Here is a 23,595-nt window from a genome sequence, read left to right on the forward strand (position 1 = left end):
GAGGAGGAGCAAAGAGTAATAAAGAAGGAGGAGCATAGGTCCAGGAGGAGGAGCAAAGAGTAATAAAGAAGGAGGAGCATAGGTCTAGGAGGAGGAGCAAAGAGTAATAAAGAAGGAGGAGCATAGGTCCAGGAGGAGGAGCAAAGAGTAATGTAGAAGGAGGAGCATAGGTCTAGGAGGAGGAGCAAAGAGTAATGTAGAAGGAGGAGCATAGGTCTAGGAGGAGGAGCAAAGAGTAATGTAGAAGGAGGAGCATAGGTCTAGGAGGAGGAACAAAGAGTAATAAAGAAGGAGGAGCATAGGTCCAGGAGGAGGAGCAAAGAGTAATAAAGAAGGAGGAGCATAGGTCCAGGAGGAGGAGCAAAGAGTAATGTAGAAGGAGGAGCATAGGTCCAGGAGGAGGAGCACAGAGTAATAAAGAAGGAGGAGCATAGGTCCAGGAGGAGGAGCACAGAGTAATAAAGAAGGAGGAGCATAGGTCTAGGAGGAGGAGCAGAGTAATAAAGAAGGAGGAGCATAGGTCCAGGAGGAGGAGCAAAGAGTAATAAAGAAGGAGGAGCATAGGTCCAGGAGGAGGAGCAAAGAGTAATAAAGAAGGAGGAGCATAGGTCTAGGAGGAGGAGCAAAGAGTAATAAAGAAGGAGGAGCATAGGTCCAGGAGGAGGAGCAAAGAGTAATGTAGAAGGAGGAGCATAGGTCTAGGAGGAGGAGCAAAGAGTAATGTAGAAGGAGGAGCATAGGTCTAGGAGGAGGAGCAAAGAGTAATGTAGAAGGAGGAGCATAGGTCTAGGAAGAGGAACAAAGAGTAATAAAGAAGGAGGAGCATAGGTCCAGGAGGAGGAGCAAAGAGTAATAAAGAAGGAGGAGCATAGGTCCAGGAGGAGGAGCAAAGAGTAATGTAGAAGGAGGAGCATAGGTCTAGGAGGAGGAACAAAGAGTAATAAAGAAGGAGGAGCATAGGTCTAGGAGGAGGAGCAGAGTAATAAAGAAGGAGGAGCATAGGTCCAGGAGGAGGAGCAAAGAGTAATGTAGAAGGAGGAGCATAGGTCTAGGAGGAGGAGCACAGAGTAATAAAGAAGGAGGAGCATAGGTCCAGGAGGAGGAGCAAAGAGTAATGTAGAAGGAGGAGCATAGGTCTAGGAGGAGGAGCACAGAGTAATAAAGAAGGAGGAGCATAGGTCCAGGAGGAGGAGCAAAGAGTAATAAAGAAGGAGGAGCATAGGTCTAGGAGGAGGAGCAAAGAGTAATAAAGAAGGAGGAGCATAGGTCCAGGAGGAGGAGCAAAGAGTAATGTAGAAGGAGGAGCATAGGTCTAGGAGGAGGAGCAAAGAGTAATGTAGAAGGAGGAGCATAGGTCTAGGAGGAGGAGCAAAGAGCAATGTAGAAGGAGGAGCATAGGTCTAGGAGGAGGAACAAAGAGTAATAAAGAAGGAGGAGCATAGGTCCAGGAGGAGGAGCAAAGAGTAATAAAGAAGGAGGAGCATAGGTCCAGGAGGAGGAGCAAAGAGTAATGTAGAAGGAGGAGCATAGGTCTAGGAGGAGGAACAAAGAGTAATAAAGAAGGAGGAGCATAGGTCTAGGAGGAGGAGCAGAGTAATAAAGAAGGAGGAGCATAGGTCCAGGAGGAGGAGCAAAGAGTAATGTAGAAGGAGGAGCATAGGTCTAGGAGGAGGAGCACAGAGTAATAAAGAAGGAGGAGCATAGGTCCAGGAGGAGGAGCAAAGAGTAATGTAGAAGGAGGAGCATAGGTCTAGGAGGAGGAGCACAGAGTAATAAAGAAGGAGGAGCATAGGTCCAGGAGGAGGAGCAAAGAGTAATAAAGAAGGAGGAGCATAGGTCTAGGAGGAGGAGCAAAGAGTAATAAAGAAGGAGGAGCATAGGTCCAGGAGGAGGAGCAAAGAGTAATGTAGAAGGAGGAGCATAGGTCCAGGAGGAGGGGCAAAGAGTAATGTAGAAGGAGAAGCATAGGTCTAGGAGGAGGAGCAAAGAGTAATAAAGAAGGAGGAGCATAGGTCTAGGAGGAGGAGCAAAGAGTAATGTAGAAGGAGGAGCATAGGTCCAGGAGGAGGAGCAAAGAGTAATGTAGAAGGAGGAGCATAGGTCCAGGAGGAGGAGCACAGAGTAATGTAGAAGGAGGAGGACAGGTGTAGGAGGAGGAGGACAGAGTAATGTAGGAGGAGGCGGAGCACAGAGTAATGGAGGAGGAGGAGCACAGAGTAATGTAGGAGGAGGAGGAGCACAGAGTAATGGAGGAGGAGCACAGAGAAATGTAGGAGGAGGAGCACAGAGTAATGGAGGAGGAGCACAGAGAAATGTAGGAGGAGGAGCATAGTTTAATGTAGGAGGAGGAGGACAGGTGTAGGAGGAGGAGCACAGAGTAATATAGAAGGAGGAGGACAGGTGTAGGAGGAGGAGCACAGAGTAATATAGAAGGAGGAGGACAGGTCTAGGAGGAGGAGCACAGAGTAATATAGAAGGAGGAGGACAGGTCTAGGAGGAGGAGCATAGTTTAATGTAGGAGGAGGAGGACAGGTCTAGGAGGAGGGGCACAGACTAATGTAGGAGGAGGAGGAGGACAGGTCTAGGAGGAGGAGCACAGGGTAATGTAGAAGGAGGAGGAGGACAGGTCTAGGAGGAGGAACAAAGAGTAATGTAGAAGGAGGAGCATAGGTCTAGGAGGAGGAGCGCAGAGAAATGTAGGAGGAGGAGGACACGTCTAGGAGGAGGAACACAGAGTAATGTAGGAGGAGGAGCATAGGTCTAGGAGGAGGAGTACAGAGTAATGTAGGAGGAGGAGGACACGTCTAGGAGGAGGAGCACAGAGTAATGTAGGAGGAGGAGCACAGAGGAATGTAGGAGGAGGAGGACAGGTCTAGGAGGAGGAGCACAGAGTAATGTAGGAGGAGGAGCACAGAGGAATGTAGGAGGAGGACAGGTGTAGGAGGAGGAGCACAGAGGAATGTAGGAGGAGGAGGAGCACAGAGTAATGGAGGAGGAGGAGGAGGACACGTCTAGGAGGAGGAGCACAGAGTAATATAGGAGGAGGAGGAGCACAGAGTAATGGAGGAGGAGCACAGAGTAATGTAGAGGGAGAAGGACAGGTGTAGGAGGAGGAGCACAGAGGAATGTAGGAGGAGGAGCACAGAGGAATGTAGGAGGAGGAGGACAGGTCTAGAAGGAGGAGCACAGAGGAATGTAAGGAGGAGGAGCACAGAGGAATGTAGGAGGAGGAGCACAGAGTAATGTAGGAGGAGGAGGACAGGTCTAGGAGGAGGAGCACAGAGTAATGTAGGAGGAGGAGGACAGGTCTAGGAGGAGCACAGAGTAATGTAAGGAGGAGGACAGGTGTAGGAGGAGGAGCACAGAGTAATGTAGGAGGAGGAGGACAGGTCTAGGAGGAGGAGCACAGAGTAATGTAGGAGGAGGAGGACAGGTCTAGGAGGAGGAGCACAGAGTAATGTAGGAGGAGGAGGAGCACAGAGTAATGTAGGAGGAGGAGGACACGTCTAGGAGGAGGAGCACAGAGTAATATAGGAGGAGGAGGAGCACAGAGTAATGGAGGAGGAGGACAGGTCTAGGAGGAGGAGCACAGAGTAATGGAGGAGGAGCACAGAGTAATGGAAGAAGAGCACAGAGTAATGTAGGAGGAGGAGGACAGGTGTAGGAGGAGCACAGGGTAATGTAGAAGGAGGAGGACAGGTGTAGGAGGAGGAGCACAGAGTAATGTAGGAGGAGGAGGACAGGTCTAGGAGGAGGAGCACAGAGTAATGTAGGAGGAGGAGGACAGGTCTAGGAGGAGCACAGAGTAATGTAAGGAGGAGGACAGGTGTAGGAGGAGGAGCACAGAGTAATGTAGGAGGAGGAGGACAGGTCTAGGAGGAGGAGCACAGAGTAATGTAGGAGGAGGAGGAGCACAGAGTAATGTAGGAGGAGGAGGACACGTCTAGGAGGAGGAGCACAGAGTAATATAGGAGGAGGAGGAGCACAGAGTAATGGAGGAGGAGGACAGGTCTAGGAGGAGGAGCACAGAGTAATGGAGGAGGAGCACAGAGTAATGGAAGAAGAGCACAGAGTAATGTAGGAGGAGGAGGACAGGTGTAGGAGGAGCACAGGGTAATGTAGAAGGAGGAGGACAGGTGTAAGAGGAGGAGCACAGACTAATGTAGGAGGAGGAGCACAGGTCTAGGAGGAGGAACAAAGAGTAATGTAGGAGGAGGAGGACAGGTCTAGGAGGAGGAGCACAGAGTAATATAGGGGGAGGAGGACAGGTCTAGGAGGAGGAGCACAGAGTAATGTAAGAGGAGGAGGACAGGTCTAGGAGGAGGAACGCAGAGTAATGGAGGAGGAGGACAGGTGTAGGAGGAGGAGCACAGAGAAATGGAGGAGGAGGAGCATAGGTCCAGGAGGAGGAGCAAAGAGTAATGTAGAAGGAGGAGCATAGGTCTAGGAGGAGGAGCACAGAGTAATAAAGAAGGAGGAGCATAGGTCCAGGAGGAGGAGCAAAGAGTAATGTAGAAGGAGGAGCATAGGTCTAGGAGGAGGAACAAAGAGTAATAAAGAAGGAGGAGCATAGGTCTAGGAGGAGGAGCAGAGTAATAAAGAAGGAGGAGCATAGGTCCAGGAGGAGGAGCAAAGAGTAATGTAGAAGGAGGAGCATAGGTCTAGGAGGAGGAGCACAGAGTAATAAAGAAGGAGGAGCATAGGTCCAGGAGGAGGAGCAAAGAGTAACAAAGAAGGAGGAGCATAGGTCTAGGAGGAGGAACAAAGAGTAATAAAGAAGGAGGAGCATAGGTCTAGGAGGAGGAGCAAAGAGTAATAAAGAAGGAGGAGCATAGGTCCAGGAGGAGGAGCAAAGAGTAATGTAGAAGGAGGAGCATAGGTCCAGGAGGAGGGGCAAAGAGTAATAAAGAAGGAGGAGCATAGGTCAAGGAGGAGGAACAAAGAGTAATAAAGAAGGAGGAGCATAGGTCTAGGAGGAGGAGCAAAGAGTAATAAAGAAGGAGGAGCATAGGTCTAGGAGAAGGAGCAGAGTAATAAAGAAGGAGGAGCATAGGTCCAGGAGGAGGAGCAAAGAGTAATGTAGAAGGAGGAGCATAGGTCTAGGAGGAGGAGCAGAGTAATAAAGAAGGAGGAGCATAGGTCCAGGAGGAGGAGCACAGAGTAATGTAGAAGGAGGAGGACAGGTGTAGGAGGAGGAGGACAGAGTAATGTAGGAGGAGCAAAGAGAAATATAGGAGGAGGAGCATAGTTTAATGTAGGAGGAGGAGGACAGGTCTAGGAGGAGGAGCACAGGGTAATGTAGAAGGAGGAGGAGGACAGGTCTAGGAGGAGGAACAAAGAGTAATGTAGAAGGAGGAGCATAAGTCTAGGAGGAGGAGCACAGACTAATGTAGGAGGAGGAGCACAGGTCTAGGAGGAGGAACAAAGAGTAATGTAGAAGGAGGAGCACAGAGTAATGTAGGAGGAGGAGCATAGGTCTAGGAGGAGGAGCACAGAGTAATGTAGGAGGAGGAGGACAGGTCTAGGAGGAGGAGCACAGAGTAATGTAGGAGGAGGAGGAGCACAGAGTAATGTAGGAGGAGGAGGAGCACAGAGTAATGTAGGAGGAGGAGGACACGTCTAGGAGAAGGAGCACAGAGTAATGTAGGAGGAGGACAGGTCTAGGAGGAGGAGCACAGAGTAATGGAGGAGGAGCACAGAGTAATGGAAGAAGAGCACAGAGTAATGTAGGAGGAGGAGGACAGGTGTAAGAGGAGGAGCACAGACTAATGTAGGAGGAGGAGCACAGGTCTAGGAGGAGGAGCACAGAGTAATATAGGGGGAGGAGGACAGGTCTAGGAGGAGGAGCACAGAGTAATGTAAGAGGAGGAGGACAGGTCTAGGAGGAGGAACGCAGAGTAATGGAGGAGGAGGACAGGTGTAGGAGGAGGAGCACAGAGAAATGGAGGAGGAGGAGCATAGGTCCAGGAGGAGGAGCAAAGAGTAATGTAGAAGGAGGAGCATAGGTCCAGGAGGAGCACAGAGTAATGTAGAAGGAGGAGCATAGGTCTAGGAGGAGGAGCACAGAGTAATAAAGAAGGAGGAGCATAGGTCCAGGAGGAGGAGCAAAGAGTAATAAAGAAGGAGGAGCATAGGTCTAGGAGGAGGAACAAAGAGTAATAAAGAAGGAGGAGCATAGGTCTAGGAGGAGGAGCAGAGTAATAAAGAAGGAGGAGCATAGGTCCAGGAGGAGGAGCAAAGAGTAATGTAGAAGGAGGAGCATAGGTCTAGGAGGAGGAGCACAGAGTAATAAAGAAGGAGGAGCATAAGTCCAGGAGGAGGAGCAAAGAGTAATAAAGAAGGAGGAGCATAGGTCTAGGAGGAGGAACAAAGAGTAATAAAGAAGGAGGAGCATAGGTCTAGGAGGAGGAGCAAAGAGTAATAAAGAAGGAGGAGCATAGGTCCAGGAGGAGGAGCAAAGAGTAATGTAGAAGGAGGAGCATAGGTCCAGGAGGAGGGGCAAAGAGTAATAAAGAAGGAGGAGCATAGGTCCAGGAGGAGGAACAAAGAGTAATAAAGAAGGAGGAGCATAGGTCTAGGAGGAGGAGCAAAGAGTAATAAAGAAGGAGGAGCATAGGTCTAGGAGGAGGAGCAAAGAGTAATGTAGAAGGAGGAGCATAGGTCTAGGAGGAGGAACAAAGAGTAATAAAGAAGGAGGAGCATAGGTCTAGGAGAAGGAGCAGAGTAATAAAGAAGGAGGAGCATAGGTCCAGGAGGAGGAGCAAAGAGTAATGTAGAAGGAGGAGCATAGGTCTAGGAGGAGGAGCAGAGTAATAAAGAAGGAGGAGCATAGGTACAGGAGGAGGAGCACAGAGTAATGTAGAAGGAGGAGGACAGGTGTAGGAGGAGGAGGACAGAGTAATGTAGGAGGAGGCGGAGCACAGAGTAATGGAGGAGGAGGAGCACAGAGTAATGGAGGAGGAGCAAAGAGAAATATAGGAGGAGGAGCATAGTTTAATGTAGGAGGAGGAGGAGCACAGAGTAATATAGAAGGAGGAGGACAGGTCTAGGAGGAGGAGCATAGTTTAATGTAGGAGGAGGAGGACAGGTCTAGGAGGAGGAGCATAGTTTAATGTAGGAGGAGGAGGACAGGTCTAGGAGGAGGGGCACAGTTTAATGTAGGAGGAGGAGGACAGGTCTAGGAGGAGGGGCACAGACTAATGTAGGAGGAGGAGGAGGACAGGTCTAGGAGGAGGAGCACAGGGTAATGTAGAAGGAGGAGGAGGACAGGTCTAGGAGGAGGAACAAAGAGTAATGTAGAAGGAGGAGCATAAGTCTAGGAGGAGGAGCACAGACTAATGTAGGAGGAGGAGCACAGGTCTAGGAGGAGGAACAAAGAGTAATGTAGAAGGAGGAGCATAGGTCTAGGAGGAGGAGCGCAGAGAAATGTAGGAGGAGGAGGACAGGTGTAGGAGGAGGAGTACAGAGTAATGTAGGAGGAGGAGGACAGGTGTAGGAGGAGGAGGACAGGTCTAGGAGGAGGAGCACAGAGTAATGTAGGAGGAGGAGGACAGGTGTAGGAGGAGGAGCACAGAGGAATGTAGGAGGAGGAGGAGCACAGAGTAATGGAGGAGGAGGAGGACACGTCTAGGAGGAGGAGCACAGAGTAATATAGGAGGAGGAGGAGCACAGAGTAATGGAGGAGGAGGAGGACACGTCTAGGAGGAGGAACACAGAGTAATGGAGGAGGAGGAGGACACGTCTAGGAGGAGGAGGACAGAGTAATGTAGGAGGAGGAGGACAGGTGTAGGAGGAGGAGGACAGGTCTAGGAGGAGGAGCACAGAGTAATGTAGGAGGAGGAGGACAGGTGTAGGAGGAGGAGCACAGAGGAATGTAGGAGGAGGAGGAGCACAGAGTAATGGAGGAGGAGGAGGACACGTCTAGGAGAAGGAGCACAGAGTAATGTAGGAGGAGGACAGGTCTAGGAGGAGGAGCACAGAGTAATGTAGGAGGAGGAGGAGCACAGAGTAATGGAGGAGGAGCACAGAGTAATGGAAGAAGAGCACAGAGTAATGTAGGAGGAGGAGAAGGACAGGTCTAGGAGGAGGAGCACAGAGTAATGTAGGAGGAGGAGGAGCACAGAGTAATGGAGGAGGAGCACAGAGTAATGTAGAGGGAGAAGGACAGGTGTAGGAGGAGGAGCACAGAGGAATCTAGGAGGAGGAGCACAGAGGAATGTAGGAGGAGGAGGACAGGTCTAGGAGGAGGAGCACAGAGGAATGTAAGGAGGAGGACAGGTGTAGGAGGAGGAGCACAGAGTAATGTAGGAGGAGGAGGACAGGTCTAGGAGGAGGAGCACAGAGAAATGTAGGAGGAGGAGGACAGGTCTAGGAGGAGGAGCACAGAGTAATGTAGGAGGAGGAGGACAGGTCTAGGAGGAGCACAGAGTAATGTAAGGAGGAGGACAGGTGTAGGAGGAGGAGCACAGAGTAATATAGAAGGAGGAGGACAGGTCTAGGAGGAGGAGCACAGAGTAATGTAGGAGGAGGAGCATAGGTCTAGGAGGAGGAGCACAGAGTAATGTAGGAGGAGGAGAAGGACAGGTCTAGGAGGAGGAGCACAGAGTAATGTAGGAGGAGGAGGAGCACAGAGTAATGGAGGAGGAGCACAGAGTAATGTAGAGGGAGAAGGACAGGTGTAGGAGGAGGAGCACAGAGGAATGTAGGAGGAGGAGCACAGGTCTAGGAGGAGGAGCACAGAGGAATGTAGGAGGAGGAGCACAGAGGAATGTAGGAGGAGGAGGACAGGTCTAGGAGGAGGAGCACAGAGGAATGTAAGGAGGAGGAGCACAGAGGAATGTAGGAGGAGGAGCACAGAGTAATGTAGGAGGAGGAGGACAGGTCTAGGAGGAGGAGCACAGAGAAATGTAGGAGGAGGAGGACAGGTCTAGGAGGAGGAGCACAGAGTAATGTAGGAGGAGGAGGACAGGTCTAGGAGGAGCACAGAGTAATGTAGGAGGAGGAGGACAGGTGTAGGAGGAGGAGCACAGAGTAATGTAAGCGGAGGAAGACAGGTGTAGGAGGAGGAGCACAGAGTAATATAGAAGGAGGAGGACAGGTCTAGGAGGAGGAGCACAGAGTAATGTAGGAGGAGGAGCATAGGTCTAGGAGGAGGAGCACAGAGTAATGTAGGAGGAGGAGAAGGACAGGTCTAGGAGGAGGAGCACAGAGTAATGTAGGAGGAGGAGGACAGGTCTAGGAGGAGGAGCACAGAGTAATGTAGAGGGAGAAGGACAGGTGTAGGAGGAGGAGCACAGAGGAATGTAGGAGGAGGAGGACAGGTGTAGGAGGAGGAGCACAGAGGAATGTAGGAGGAGGAGGACAGGTCTAGGAGGAGCACAGAGAAATGGAGGAGGAGGACAGGTCTAGGAGGAGGAGCTCAGAGGAATGTAGGAGGAGGAGGACAGGTCTAGGAGGAGGAGCACAGAGTAATGTAGGAGGAGGAGGAGCACAGAGTAATGGAGGAGGAGGAGGACAGGTCTAGGAGGAGGAGCACAGAATAATGTAGGAGGAGGAGGACAGGTCTAGGAGGAGGAGCACAGAGTAATGTAGGAGGAGGAGGAGCACAGAGTAATGGAGGAGGAGGAGGACAGGTCTAGGAGGAGGAGCACAGAGTAATGTTGGAGGAGGAGGACACGTCTAGGAGGAGGAGCACAGAGTAATGTAGGAGGAGGAGGAGCACAGAGTAATGTAGGAGGAGGAGGACAGGTGTAGGAGGAGCACAGGGTAATGTAGAAGGAGGAGGACAGGTGTAAGAGGAGGAGCACAGACTAATGTAGGAGGAGGAGCACAGGTCTAGGAGGAGGAACAAAGAGTAATGTAGGAGGAGGAGGACAGGTCTAGGAGGAGGAGCACAGAGTAATATAGGGGGAGGAGGACAGGTCTAGGAGGAGGAACGCAGAGTAATGGAGGAGGAGGACAGGTGTAGGAGGAGGAGCACAGAGAAATGTATGGGGAGGAGGACAGGTCTAGGAGGAGGAACGCAGAGTAATGGAGGAGGAGGACAGGTGTAGGAGGAGGAGCACAGAGAAATGGAGGAGGAGGAGGACAGGTCTAGGAGGAGGAACGCAGAGTAATGGAGGAGGAGGACAGGTGTAGGAGGAGGAGGACAGGTCTAGGAGGAGGAGCACAGAGTAATATAGGAGGAGGAGGACAGGTCTAGGAGGAGGAACAAAGAGTAATGTAGGAGGAGGAGCACAGAGTAATGTAGGAGGAGGACAGGTATAGGAGGAGGAGCACAGAGTAATGTAGAAGGAGGAGGACAGGTCTAGGAGGAGGAGCACAGAGTAATGTAGGAGGAGGACAGGTGTAGGAGGAGGAGCACAGAGTAATGTAGAAGGAGGACAGGTGTAGGAGGAGGAGCACAGAGTAATGTAGAAGGAGGAGGACAGATCTAGGAGGAGGAGCACAGAGTAATGTAGGAGGAGGACAGGTCTAGGAGGAGGAGAATAAAATAATGTAGGAGGAGGCGGAGCACAGAGTAATGGAGGAGGAGCACAGAGTAATGTAGAGGGAGGAGGACAGGTGTAGGAGGAGAAGCACAGAGTAATGTAGGAGGAGGAGGAGGACAGGTGTAGGAGGAGGAGCACAGAGTAATATAGAAGGAGGAGGACAGGTGTAGGAGGATGAGCACAGAGTAATGTAGGAGGAGGAGCATAGGTCTAGGAGGAGGACTGAGTAATGTAAGAGGAGGAGGACAGGTGTAGGAGGAGGAGCACAGAGTAATGTAGGAGGAGGAGGACAGGTCTAGGAGGAGGAGAACAGAGTAATGTAGGAGAAGGAGGACAGGTGTAGGAGGAGGAGCACAGAGTAATATAGAAGGAGGAGGACAGGTGTAGGAGGATGAGCACAGAGTAATGTAGGAGGAGGAGGACACGTCTAGGAGGAGGAGCACAGAGTAATATAGAAGGAGGAGGACAAGTCTAGAAGGAGGAGCACAGAGTAATGTAGGAGGAGGAGCATAGGTCTAGGAGGAGGAGCACAGAGTAATGTAAGAGGAGGAGGACAGGTGTAGGAGGAGGAGCACAGAGTAATGTAGGAGGAGGAGGAGGACAGGTCTAGGAGGAGGAGAACAGAGTAATGTAGGAGGAGGAGGAGGACAGGTGTAAGAGGAGGAGAACAGAGTAATGTAGAAGGAGGAGGACAAGTGTAGGAGGAGGAGCACAGAGTAATGTAGGAGGAGGACAGGTCTAGGAGGAGGAGCACAGAGTAATGTAGGAGGAGGAGCATAGGTCTAGGAGGAGGAGCACAGAGTAATGTAGGAGGAGGAGCATAGGTCTAGGAGGAGGAGCACAGAGTAATGTAAGAGGAGGAGGACAGGTGTAGGAGGAGGAGCACAGAGTAATGTAGGAGGAGGAGGACAGGTGTAGGAGGAGGAGCACAGAGTAATGTAGGAGGAGGAGCACAGAGTAATGTAGGAGGAGGAGCATAGGTCTAGGAGGAGGAGCAGAGTAATAAAGAAGGAGGAGCATAGGTCCAGGAGGAGGAGCAAAGAGTAATGTAGAAGGAGGAGCATAGGTCTAGGAGGAGGAGCACAGAGTAATAAAGAAGGAGGAGCATAGGTCCAGGAGGAGGAGCAAAGAGTAATGTAGAAGGAGGAGCATAGGTCTAGGAGGAGGAGCACAGAGTAATAAAGAAGGAGGAGCATAGGTCCAGGAGGAGGAGCAAAGAGTAATAAAGAAGGAGGAGCATAGGTCTAGGAGGAGGAGCAAAGAGTAATAAAGAAGGAGGAGCATAGGTCCAGGAGGAGGAGCAAAGAGTAATGTAGAAGGAGGAGCATAGGTCCAGGAGGAGGGGCAAAGAGTAATGTAGAAGGAGAAGCATAGGTCTAGGAGGAGGAGCAAAGAGTAATAAAGAAGGAGGAGCATAGGTCTAGGAGGAGGAGCAAAGAGTAATAAAGAAGGAGGAGCATAGGTCTAGGAGGAGGAGCAAAGAGTAATGTAGAAGGAGGAGCATAGGTCCAGGAGGAGGAGCAAAGAGTAATGTAGAAGGAGGAGCATAGGTCCAGGAGGAGGAGCACAGAGTAATGTAGAAGGAGGAGGACAGGTGTAGGAGGAGGAGGACAGAGTAATGTAGGAGGAGGCGGAGCACAGAGTAATGGAGGAGGAGTAACACAGAGTAATGTAGGAGGAGGAGGAGCACAGAGTAATGGAGGAGGAGCACAGAGAAATGTAGGAGGAGGAGCACAGAGTAATGGAGGAGGAGCACAGAGAAATGTAGGAGGAGGAGCATAGTTTAATGTAGGAGGAGGAGGACAGGTGTAGGAGGAGGAGCACAGAGTAATATAGAAGGAGGAGGACAGGTGTAGGAGGAGGAGCACAGAGTAATATAGAAGGAGGAGGACAGGTCTAGGAGGAGGAGCACAGAGTAATATAGAAGGAGGAGGACAGGTCTAGGAGGAGGAGCATAGTTTAATGTAGGAGGAGGAGGACAGGTCTAGGAGGAGGGGCACAGACTAATGTAGGAGGAGGAGGAGGACAGGTCTAGGAGGAGGAGCACAGGGTAATGTAGAAGGAGGAGGAGGACAGGTCTAGGAGGAGGAACAAAGAGTAATGTAGAAGGAGGAGCATAGGTCTAGGAGGAGGAGCGCAGAGAAATGTAGGAGGAGGAGGACACGTCTAGGAGGAGGAACACAGAGTAATGTAGGAGGAGGAGCATAGGTCTAGGAGGAGGAGTACAGAGTAATGTAGGAGGAGGAGGACACGTCTAGGAGGAGGAGCACAGAGTAATGTAGGAGGAGGAGCACAGAGGAATGTAGGAGGAGGAGGACAGGTCTAGGAGGAGGAGCACAGAGTAATGTAGGAGGAGGAGCACAGAGGAATGTAGGAGGAGGAGGACAGGTGTAGGAGGAGGAGCACAGAGGAATGTAGGAGGAGGAGGAGCACAGAGTAATGGAGGAGGAGCACAGAGTAATGTAGAGGGAGAAGGACAGGTGTAGGAGGAGGAGCACAGAGGAATGTAGGAGGAGGAGCACAGAGGAATGTAGGAGGAGGAGGACAGGTCTAGAAGGAGGAGCACAGAGGAATGTAAGGAGGAGGAGCACAGAGGAATGTAGGAGGAGGAGCACAGAGTAATGTAGGAGGAGGAGGACAGGTCTAGGAGGAGGAGCACAGAGTAATGTAGGAGGAGGAGGACAGGTCTAGGAGGAGCACAGAGTAATGTAAGGAGGAGGACAGGTGTAGGAGGAGGAGCACAGAGTAATGTAGGAGGAGGAGGACAGGTCTAGGAGGAGGAGCACAGAGTAATGTAGGAGGAGGAGGACAGGTCTAGGAGGAGGAGCACAGAGTAATGTAGGAGGAGGAGGAGCACAGAGTAATGTAGGAGGAGGAGGACACGTCTAGGAGGAGGAGCACAGAGTAATATAGGAGGAGGAGGAGCACAGAGTAATGGAGGAGGAGGACAGGTCTAGGAGGAGGAGCACAGAGTAATGGAGGAGGAGCACAGAGTAATGGAAGAAGAGCACAGAGTAATGTAGGAGGAGGAGGACAGGTGTAGGAGGAGCACAGGGTAATGTAGAAGGAGGAGGACAGGTGTAAGAGGAGGAGCACAGACTAATGTAGGAGGAGGAGCACAGGTCTAGGAGGAGGAACAAAGAGTAATGTAGGAGGAGGAGGACAGGTCTAGGAGGAGGAGCACAGAGTAATATAGGGGGAGGAGGACAGGTCTAGGAGGAGGAGCACAGAGTAATGTAAGAGGAGGAGGACAGGTCTAGGAGGAGGAACGCAGAGTAATGGAGGAGGAGGACAGGTGTAGGAGGAGGAGCACAGAGAAATGGAGGAGGAGGAGCATAGGTCCAGGAGGAGGAGCAAAGAGTAATGTAGAAGGAGGAGCATAGGTCTAGGAGGAGGAGCACAGAGTAATAAAGAAGGAGGAGCATAGGTCCAGGAGGAGGAGCAAAGAGTAATGTAGAAGGAGGAGCATAGGTCTAGGAGGAGGAACAAAGAGTAATAAAGAAGGAGGAGCATAGGTCTAGGAGGAGGAGCAGAGTAATAAAGAAGGAGGAGCATAGGTCCAGGAGGAGGAGCAAAGAGTAATGTAGAAGGAGGAGCATAGGTCTAGGAGGAGGAGCACAGAGTAATAAAGAAGGAGGAGCATAGGTCCAGGAGGAGGAGCAAAGAGTAATAAAGAAGGAGGAGCATAGGTCTAGGAGGAGGAACAAAGAGTAATAAAGAAGGAGGAGCATAGGTCTAGGAGGAGGAGCAAAGAGTAATAAAGAAGGAGGAGCATAGGTCCAGGAGGAGGAGCAAAGAGTAATGTAGAAGGAGGAGCATAGGTCCAGGAGGAGGGGCAAAGAGTAATAAAGAAGGAGGAGCATAGGTCCAGGAGGAGGAACAAAGAGTAATAAAGAAGGAGGAGCATAGGTCTAGGAGGAGGAGCAAAGAGTAATAAAGAAGGAGGAGCATAGGTCTAGGAGAAGGAGCAGAGTAATAAAGAAGGAGGAGCATAGGTCCAGGAGGAGGAGCAAAGAGTAATGTAGAAGGAGGAGCATAGGTCTAGGAGGAGGAGCAGAGTAATAAAGAAGGAGGAGCATAGGTCCAGGAGGAGGAGCACAGAGTAATGTAGAAGGAGGAGGACAGGTGTAGGAGGAGGAGGACAGAGTAATGTAGGAGGAGGCGGAGCACAGAGTAATGGAGGAGGAGGAGCACAGAGTAATGGAGGAGGAGCAAAGAGAAATATAGGAGGAGGAGCATAGTTTAATGTAGGAGGAGGAGGACAGGTCTAGGAGGAGGAGCACAGGGTAATGTAGAAGGAGGAGGAGGACAGGTCTAGGAGGAGGAACAAAGAGTAATGTAGAAGGAGGAGCATAAGTCTAGGAGGAGGAGCACAGACTAATGTAGGAGGAGGAGCACAGGTCTAGGAGGAGGAACAAAGAGTAATGTAGAAGGAGGAGCACAGAGTAATGTAGGAGGAGGAGCATAGGTCTAGGAGGAGGAGCACAGAGTAATGTAGGAGGAGGAGGACAGGTCTAGGAGGAGGAGCACAGAGTAATGTAGGAGGAGGAGGAGCACAGAGTAATGTAGGAGGAGGAGGAGCACAGAGTAATGTAGGAGGAGGAGGACACGTCTAGGAGAAGGAGCACAGAGTAATGTAGGAGGAGGACAGGTCTAGGAGGAGGAGCACAGAGTAATGGAGGAGGAGCACAGAGTAATGGAAGAAGAGCACAGAGTAATGTAGGAGGAGGAGGACAGGTGTAGGAGGAGCACAGGGTAATGTAGAAGGAGGAGGACAGGTGTAAGAGGAGGAGCACAGACTAATGTAGGAGGAGGAGCACAGGTCTAGGAGGAGGAACAAAGAGTAATGTAGGAGGAGGAGGACAGGTCTAGGAGGAGGAGCACAGAGTAATATAGGGGGAGGAGGACAGGTCTAGGAGGAGGAGCACAGAGTAATGTAAGAGGAGGAGGACAGGTCTAGGAGGAGGAACGCAGAGTAATGGAGGAGGAGGACAGGTGTAGGAGGAGGAGCACAGAGAAATGGAGGAGGAGGAGCATAGGTCCAGGAGGAGGAGCAAAGAGTAATGTAGAAGGAGGAGCATAGGTCCAGGAGGAGCACAGAGTAATGTAGAAGGAGGAGCATAGGTCTAGGAGGAGGAGCACAGAGTAATAAAGAAGGAGGAGCATAGGTCCAGGAGGAGGAGCAAAGAGTAATAAAGAAGGAGGAGCATAGGTCTAGGAGGAGGAACAAAGAGTAATAAAGAAGGAGGAGCATAGGTCTAGGAGGAGGAGCAGAGTAATAAAGAAGGAGGAGCATAGGTCCAGGAGGAGGAGCAAAGAGTAATGTAGAAGGAGGAGCATAGGTCTAGGAGGAGGAACAAAGAGTAATAAAGAAGGAGGAGCATAGGTCTAGGAGGAGGAGCAGAGTAATAAAGAAGGAGGAGCATAGGTCCAGGAGGAGGAGCAAAGAGTAATGTAGAAGGAGGAGCATAGGTCTAGGAGGAGGAGCACAGAGTAATAAAGAAGGAGGAGCATAGGTCCAGGAGGAGGAGCAAAGAGTAATAAAGAAGGAGGAGCATAGGTCTAGGAGGAGGAACAAAGAGTAATAAAGAAGGAGGAGCATAGGTCTAGGAGGAGGAGCAAAGAGTAATAAAGAAGGAGGAGCATAGGTCCAGGAGGAGGAGCAAAGAGTAATGTAGAAGGAGGAGCATAGGTCCAGGAGGAGGGGCAAAGAGTAATAAAGAAGGAGGAGCATAGGTCCAGGAGGAGGAACAAAGAGTAATAAAGAAGGAGGAGCATAGGTCTAGGAGGAGGAGCAAAGAGTAATAAAGAAGGAGGAGCATAGGTCTAGGAGGAGGAGCAAAGAGTAATGTAGAAGGAGGAGCATAGGTCTAGGAGGAGGAACAAAGAGTAATAAAGAAGGAGGAGCATAGGTCTAGGAGAAGGAGCAGAGTAATAAAGAAGGAGGAGCATAGGTCCAGGAGGAGGAGCAAAGAGTAATGTAGAAGGAGGAGCATAGGTCTAGGAGGAGGAGCAGAGTAATAAAGAAGGAGGAGCATAGGTCCAGGAGGAGGAGCACAGAGTAATGTAGAAGGAGGAGGACAGGTGTAGGAGGAGGAGGACAGAGTAATGTAGGAGGAGGCGGAGCACAGAGTAATGGAGGAGGAGGAGCACAGAGTAATGGAGGAGGAGCAAAGAGAAATATAGGAGGAGGAGCATAGTTTAATGTAGGAGGAGGAGCACAGAGTAATATAGAAGGAGGAGGACAGGTCTAGGAGGAGGAGCATAGTTTAATGTAGGAGGAGGAGGACAGGTCTAGGAGGAGGGGCACAGTTTAATGTAGGAGGAGGAGGACAGGTCTAGGGGGAGGGGCACAGACTAATGTAGGAGGAGGAGGAGGACAGGTCTAGGAGGAGGAGCACAGGGTAATGTAGAAGGAGGAGGAGGACAGGTCTAGGAGGAGGAACAAAGAGTAATGTAGAAGGAGGAGCATAAGTCTAGGAGGAGGAGCACAGACTAATGTAGGAGGAGGAGCACAGGTCTAGGAGGAGGAACAAAGAGTAATGTAGAAGGAGGAGCATAGGTCTAGGAGGAGGAGCGCAGAGAAATGTAGGAGGAGGAGGACAGGTGTAGGAGGAGGAGGACAGGTCTAGGAGGAGGAGCACAGAGTAATGTAGGAGGAGGAGGACAGGTGTAGGAGGAGGAGCACAGAGGAATGTAGGAGGAGGAGGAGCACAGAGTAATGGAGGAGGAGGAGGACACGTCTAGGAGGAGGAGCACAGAGTAATATAGGAGGAGGAGGAGCACAGAGTAATGGAGGAGGAGGAGGACACGTCTAGGAGGAGGAACACAGAGTAATGGAGGAGGAGGAGGACACGTCTAGGAGGAGGAGGACAGAGTAATGTAGGAGGAGGAGGACAGGTGTAGGAGGAGGAGGACAGGTCTAGGAGGAGGAGCACAGAGTAATGTAGGAGGAGGAGGACAGGTGTAGGAGGAGGAGCACAGAGGAATGTAGGAGGAGGAGGAGCACAGAGTAATGGAGGAGGAGGAGGACACGTCTAGGAGGAGGAGCACAGAGTAATATAGGAGGAGGAGGAGCACAGAGTAATGGAGGAGGAGGAGGACACGTCTAGGAGAAGGAGCACAGAGTAATGTAGGAGGAGGACAGGTCTAGGAGGAGGAGCACAGAGTAATGTAGGAGGAGGAGGAGCACAGAGTAATGGAGGAGGAGCACAGAGTAATGGAAGAAGAGCACAGAGTAATGTAGGAGGAGGAGAAGGACAGGTCTAGGAGGAGGAGCACAGAGTAATGTAGGAGGAGGAGGAGCACAGAGTAATGGAGGAGGAGCACAGAGTAATGTAGAGGGAGAAGGACAGGTGTAGGAGGAGGAGCACAGAGGAATCTAGGAGGAGGAGCACAGAGGAATGTAGGAGGAGGAGGACAGGTCTAGGAGGAGGAGCACAGAGGAATGTAAGGAGGAGGACAGGTGTAGGAGGAGGAGCACAGAGTAATGTAGGAGGAGGAGGACAGGTCTAGGAGGAGGAGCACAGAGAAATGTAGGAGGAGGAGGACAGGTCTAGGAGGAGGAGCACAGAGTAATGTAGGAGGAGGAGGACAGGTCTAGGAGGAGCACAGAGTAATGTAAGGAGGAGGACAGGTGTAGGAGGAGGAGCACAGAGTAATATAGAAGGAGGAGGACAGGTCTAGGAGGAGGAGCACAGAGTAATGTAGGAGGAGGAGCATAGGTCTAGGAGGAGGAGCACAGAGTAATGTAGGAGGAGGAGAAGGACAGGTCTAGGAGGAGGAGCACAGAGTAATGTAGGAGGAGGAGGAGCACAGAGTAATGGAGGAGGAGCACAGAGTAATGTAGAGGGAGAAGGACAGGTGTAGGAGGAGGAGCACAGAGGAATGTAGGAGGAGGAGCACAGGTCTAGGAGGAGGAGCACAGAGGAATGTAGGAGGAGGAGCACAGAGGAATGTAGGAGGAGGAGGACAGGTCTAGGAGGAGGAGCACAGAGGAATGTAAGGAGGAGGAGCACAGAGGAATGTAGGAGGAGGAGCACAGAGTAATGTAGGAGGAGGAGGACAGGTCTAGGAGGAGGAGCACAGAGAAATGTAGGAGGAGGAGGACAGGTCTAGGAGGAGGAGCACAGAGTAATGTAGGAGGAGGAGGACAGGTCTAGGAGGAGCACAGAGTAATGTAGGAGGAGGAGGACAGGTGTAGGAGGAGGAGCACAGAGTAATGTAAGCGGAGGAAGACAGGTGTAGGAGGAGGAGCACAGAGTAATATAGAAGGAGGAGGACAGGTCTAGGAGGAGGAGCACAGAGTAATGTAGGAGGAGGAGCATAGGTCTAGGAGGAGGAGCACAGAGTAATGTAGGAGGAGGAGAAGGACAGGTCTAGGAGGAGGAGCACAGAGTAATGTAGGAGGAGGAGGACAGGTCTAGGAGGAGGAGCACAGAGTAATGTAGAGGGAGAAGGACAGGTGTAGGAGGAGGAGCACAGAGGAATGTAGGAGGAGGAGGACAGGTGTAGGAGGAGGAGCACAGAGGAATGTAGGAGGAGGAGGACAGGTCTAGGAGGAGCACAGAGAAATGGAGGAGGAGGACAGGTCTAGGAGGAGGAGCTCAGAGGAATGTAGGAGGAGGAGGACAGGTCTAGGAGGAGGAGCACAGAGTAATGTAGGAGGAGGAGGAGCACAGAGTAATGGAGGAGGAGGAGGACAGGTCTAGGAGGAGGAGCACAGAATAATGTAGGAGGAGGAGGACAGGTCTAGGAGGAGGAGCACAGAGTAATGTAGGAGGAGGAGGAGCACAGAGTAATGGAGGAGGAGGAGGACAGGTCTAGGAGGAGGAGCACAGAGTAATGTTGGAGGAGGAGGACACGTCTAGGAGGAGGAGCACAGAGTAATGTAGGAGGAGGAGGAGCACAGAGTAATGTAGGAGGAGGAGGACAGGTGTAGGAGGAGCACAGGGTAATGTAGAAGGAGGAGGACAGGTGTAAGAGGAGGAGCACAGACTAATGTAGGAGGAGGAGCACAGGTCTAGGAGGAGGAACAAAGAGTAATGTAGGAGGAGGAGGACAGGTCTAGGAGGAGGAGCACAGAGTAATATAGGGGGAGGAGGACAGGTCTAGGAGGAGGAACGCAGAGTAATGGAGGAGGAGGACAGGTGTAGGAGGAGGAGCACAGAGAAATGTATGGGGAGGAGGACAGGTCTAGGAGGAGGAACGCAGAGTAATGGAGGAGGAGGACAGGTGTAGGAGGAGGAGCACAGAGAAATGGAGGAGGAGGAGGACAGGTCTAGGAGGAGGAACGCAGAGTAATGGAGGAGGAGGACAGGTGTAGGAGGAGGAGGACAGGTCTAGGAGGAGGAGCACAGAGTAATATAGGAGGAGGAGGACAGGTCTAGGAGGAGGAACAAAGAGTAATGTAGGAGGAGGAGCACAGAGTAATGTAGGAGGAGGACAGGTATAGGAGGAGGAGCACAGAGTAATGTAGAAGGAGGAGGACAGGTCTAGGAGGAGGAGCACAGAGTAATGTAGGAGGAGGACAGGTGTAGGAGGAGGAGCACAGAGTAATGTAGAAGGAGGACAGGTGTAGGAGGAGGAGCACAGAGTAATGTAGAAGGAGGAGGACAGATCTAGGAGGAGGAGCACAGAGTAATGTAGGAGGAGGACAGGTCTAGGAGGAGGAGAATAAAATAATGTAGGAGGAGGCGGAGCACAGAGTAATGGAGGAGGAGCACAGAGTAATGTAGAGGGAGGAGGACAGGTGTAGGAGGAGAAGCACAGAGTAATGTAGGAGGAGGAGGAGGACAGGTGTAGGAGGAGGAGCACAGAGTAATATAGAAGGAGGAGGACAGGTGTAGGAGGATGAGCACAGAGTAATGTAGGAGGAGGAGCATAGGTCTAGGAGGAGGACTGAGTAATGTAAGAGGAGGAGGACAGGTGTAGGAGGAGGAGCACAGAGTAATGTAGGAGGAGGAGGACAGGTCTAGGAGGAGGAGAACAGAGTAATGTAGGAGAAGGAGGACAGGTGTAGGAGGAGGAGCACAGAGTAATATAGAAGGAGGAGGACAGGTGTAGGAGGATGAGCACAGAGTAATGTAGGAGGAGGAGGACACGTCTAGGAGGAGGAGCACAGAGTAATATAGAAGGAGGAGGACAAGTCTAGAAGGAGGAGCACAGAGTAATGTAGGAGGAGGAGCATAGGTCTAGGAGGAGGAGCACAGAGTAATGTAAGAGGAGGAGGACAGGTGTAGGAGGAGGAGCACAGAGTAATGTAGGAGGAGGAGGAGGACAGGTCTAGGAGGAGGAGAACAGAGTAATGTAGGAGGAGGAGGAGGACAGGTGTAAGAGGAGGAGAACAGAGTAATGTAGAAGGAGGAGGACAAGTGTAGGAGGAGGAGCACAGAGTAATGTAGGAGGAGGACAGGTCTAGGAGGAGGAGCACAGAGTAATGTAGGAGGAGGAGCATAGGTCTAGGAGGAGGAGCACAGAGTAATGTAGGAGGAGGAGCATAGGTCTAGGAGGAGGAGCACAGAGTAATGTAAGAGGAGGAGGACAGGTGTAGGAGGAGGAGCACAGAGTAATGTAGGAGGAGGAGGACAGGTGTAGGAGGAGGAGCACAGAGTAATGTAGGAGGAGGAGCACAGAGTAATGTAGGAGGAGGAGCATAGGTCTAGGAGGAGGAGCACAAAGTAATGTAGGAGGAGGAGGACAGGTCTAGGAGGAGGAGCATAGGTCTAGGAGGAGGAGCACAGAGTAATGTAGGAGGAGGAGGACAGGTGTAGGAGGAGGAGCACAGAGTAATGTAGGAGGAGGAGGACAGGTGTAGGAGGAGAAGCAAGGAGGAATGTAGGAGGAGGAGGACAGGTGTAGGAGGAGAAGCAAGGAGGAATGTAGGAGGAGGAGCATAGGTCTAGGAGGAGGAGCACAGAGTAATGTAGGAAGAGGAGCATAGGTCTAGGAGGAGGAGCACAGAGTAATGTAGGAGGAGGAGGACAAGTCTAGGAGGAGGAGCACATTGTAATGTACGAGGAGGAGGACAGGTCTAGGAGGAGGAGCATAGGTCTAGGAAGAGGAGCAAAGAGTAATGTAGGAGGAGGAGGACAGGTGTAGGAGGAGGAGCATAGGTCTAGGAGCACTGTTCATCAAATGTTATATTATCTTAAACACGATTAGTTATGTTCACAGCCCAAGTCACCACTATCATATACACAGCTGCCCTCATACACCCCAACCCAAATACCGCACTTACATCCCCATATGTACAGCTCCACTATAGCACCACATTAGCATATGCACAGCTCCCTTCATACATCCCCAGTGCCATATACTCATCCCCGTTATACAACCCCACTACTATATATAGATCCCTCTATACACCATAGCCAAACCCCTCGAAAATACCTCGGTGTCAGCGTCAGCATCATGACTCCAATGTATTTCTGCTTTACGTCAGCACGGCCAAACCAAGATCCTGGAGAAAAGAGAAGCTGAGTGCTAATCCTGAATATCCCCAGACCCCACCCACATGACCCAGTGCACCGAAAACACACCCTGACTCCGCCTCTCCTCCTGCTGGAGAAAACTTCTTACTCTGTCTGATGGAATGGCAAAAGAAATGCCCGCCGTCACTTTAAGAGTATTAATACCGATCACTTCGCCGTCCTGCAAGTGAAGAACAAAGCAGTTCAGTGTATAATATAGGGTGTAATATACCGCTCAATGTATAATATAAGGTGTAATATACCGCTCAGTGTATAATATAGGGTGTAATATACCGCTCAGTGTATAATATAAGGTGTAATATACTGCTCATGTATAATATAAGGTGTAATATACCGCTCAGTGTATAATATAGGGTGTAATATACCGCTCATGTATAATATAAGATGTAATATACCGCTCAGTGTATAATATAGGGTGTAATATACCGCTCATGTATAATATAAGGTGTAATATACCGCTCAGTGTATAATATAGGGTGTAATATACCGCTCAATGTATAATATAAGGTGTAATATACCGCTCAGTGTAAAATATAAGGTGTAATATACCGCTCAGTGTATAATATAGGGTGTAATATACCGCTCAGTGTATAATATAAGGTGTAATATACCGCTCAGTGTATAATATAAGGTGTAATATACCGCTCATGTATAATATAAGGTGTAATATACCGCTCAGTGTATAATATAAGGTGTAATATACCGCTCAGTGTATAATATAGGGTGTAATATACCGCTCAGTGTATAATATAAGGTGTAATATACCGCTCAGTGTATAATATAAGATGTAATATACCGCTCAGTGTATAATATAGGGTGTAATATACCGCTCATGTATAATATAAGGTGTAATACACCGCTCAGTGTATAATATAGGGTGTAATATACCGCTCAATGTATAATATAAGGTGTAATACACCGCTCAGTGTATAATATAGGGTGTAATATACCGCTCAGTGTATAATATATGGTGTAATATACAGCTCAGTGTATAATATAGGGTGTAATATACCACTCAGTGTATAATATAGGGTGTAATATACCGCTCAGTGTATAATATATGGTGTAATATACCGCTCAGTGTATAATATAGGGTGTAATATACCACTCATGTATAATATAAGGTGTAATATACCGCTCAGTGTATAATATAGGGTGTAATATACCGCTCAGTGTATAATATAAGATGTAATATACCGCTCAGTGTATAATATATGGTGTAATATACCGCTCAGTGTATAATATAGGGTGTAATATACCGCTCAGTGTATAATATAAGATGTAATATACCGCTCAGTGTATAATATATGGTGTAATATACCGCTCAGTGTATAATATATGGTGTAATATACCGCTCAGTGTATAATATATGGTGTAATATACCGCTCAGTGTATAATAAAGGGTGTAATATACCACTCAGTGTATAATATACACTCACCGGCCACTTTATTAGGTCCACCATGCTAGTAACGGGTTGGACCCCCTTTTGCCTTCAGAACTGCCTCCATTCTTCGTGGCATAGATACAACAAGGTGCTGGAAGCATTCCTCAGAGATTTTGCTCCATATTGACATGATGGCGGCATCACACAGTTGCCGCAGATTTGTCGGCT

The 23,595-nt window shown here is 50.2% G+C and overlaps 1 protein-coding gene across 1 annotated transcript in view; it reads right to left on the minus strand.

Annotated features, from left to right (window-relative positions):
- The window catches only part of HTRA2 (HtrA serine peptidase 2), a 41,945-nt gene that overhangs the window by 974 nt on the left and 17,376 nt on the right, over positions 1-23,595 (minus strand). Inside the window, exons 4-5 of the mRNA XM_075261690.1 lie at positions 22,031-22,142; positions 21,882-21,951 (exon numbers count right to left, since the gene is read on the minus strand). Coding sequence (XP_075117791.1) covers positions 21,882-21,951; positions 22,031-22,142 — 182 coding nt within the window. The remainder of the gene's footprint in view (positions 1-21,881; positions 21,952-22,030; positions 22,143-23,595) is intronic.

This window comes from Leptodactylus fuscus, unplaced genomic scaffold (assembly GCF_031893055.1).
Source record: "Leptodactylus fuscus isolate aLepFus1 unplaced genomic scaffold, aLepFus1.hap2 HAP2_SCAFFOLD_288, whole genome shotgun sequence".
Taxonomy (NCBI): Eukaryota; Metazoa; Chordata; class Amphibia; order Anura; family Leptodactylidae; genus Leptodactylus; species Leptodactylus fuscus.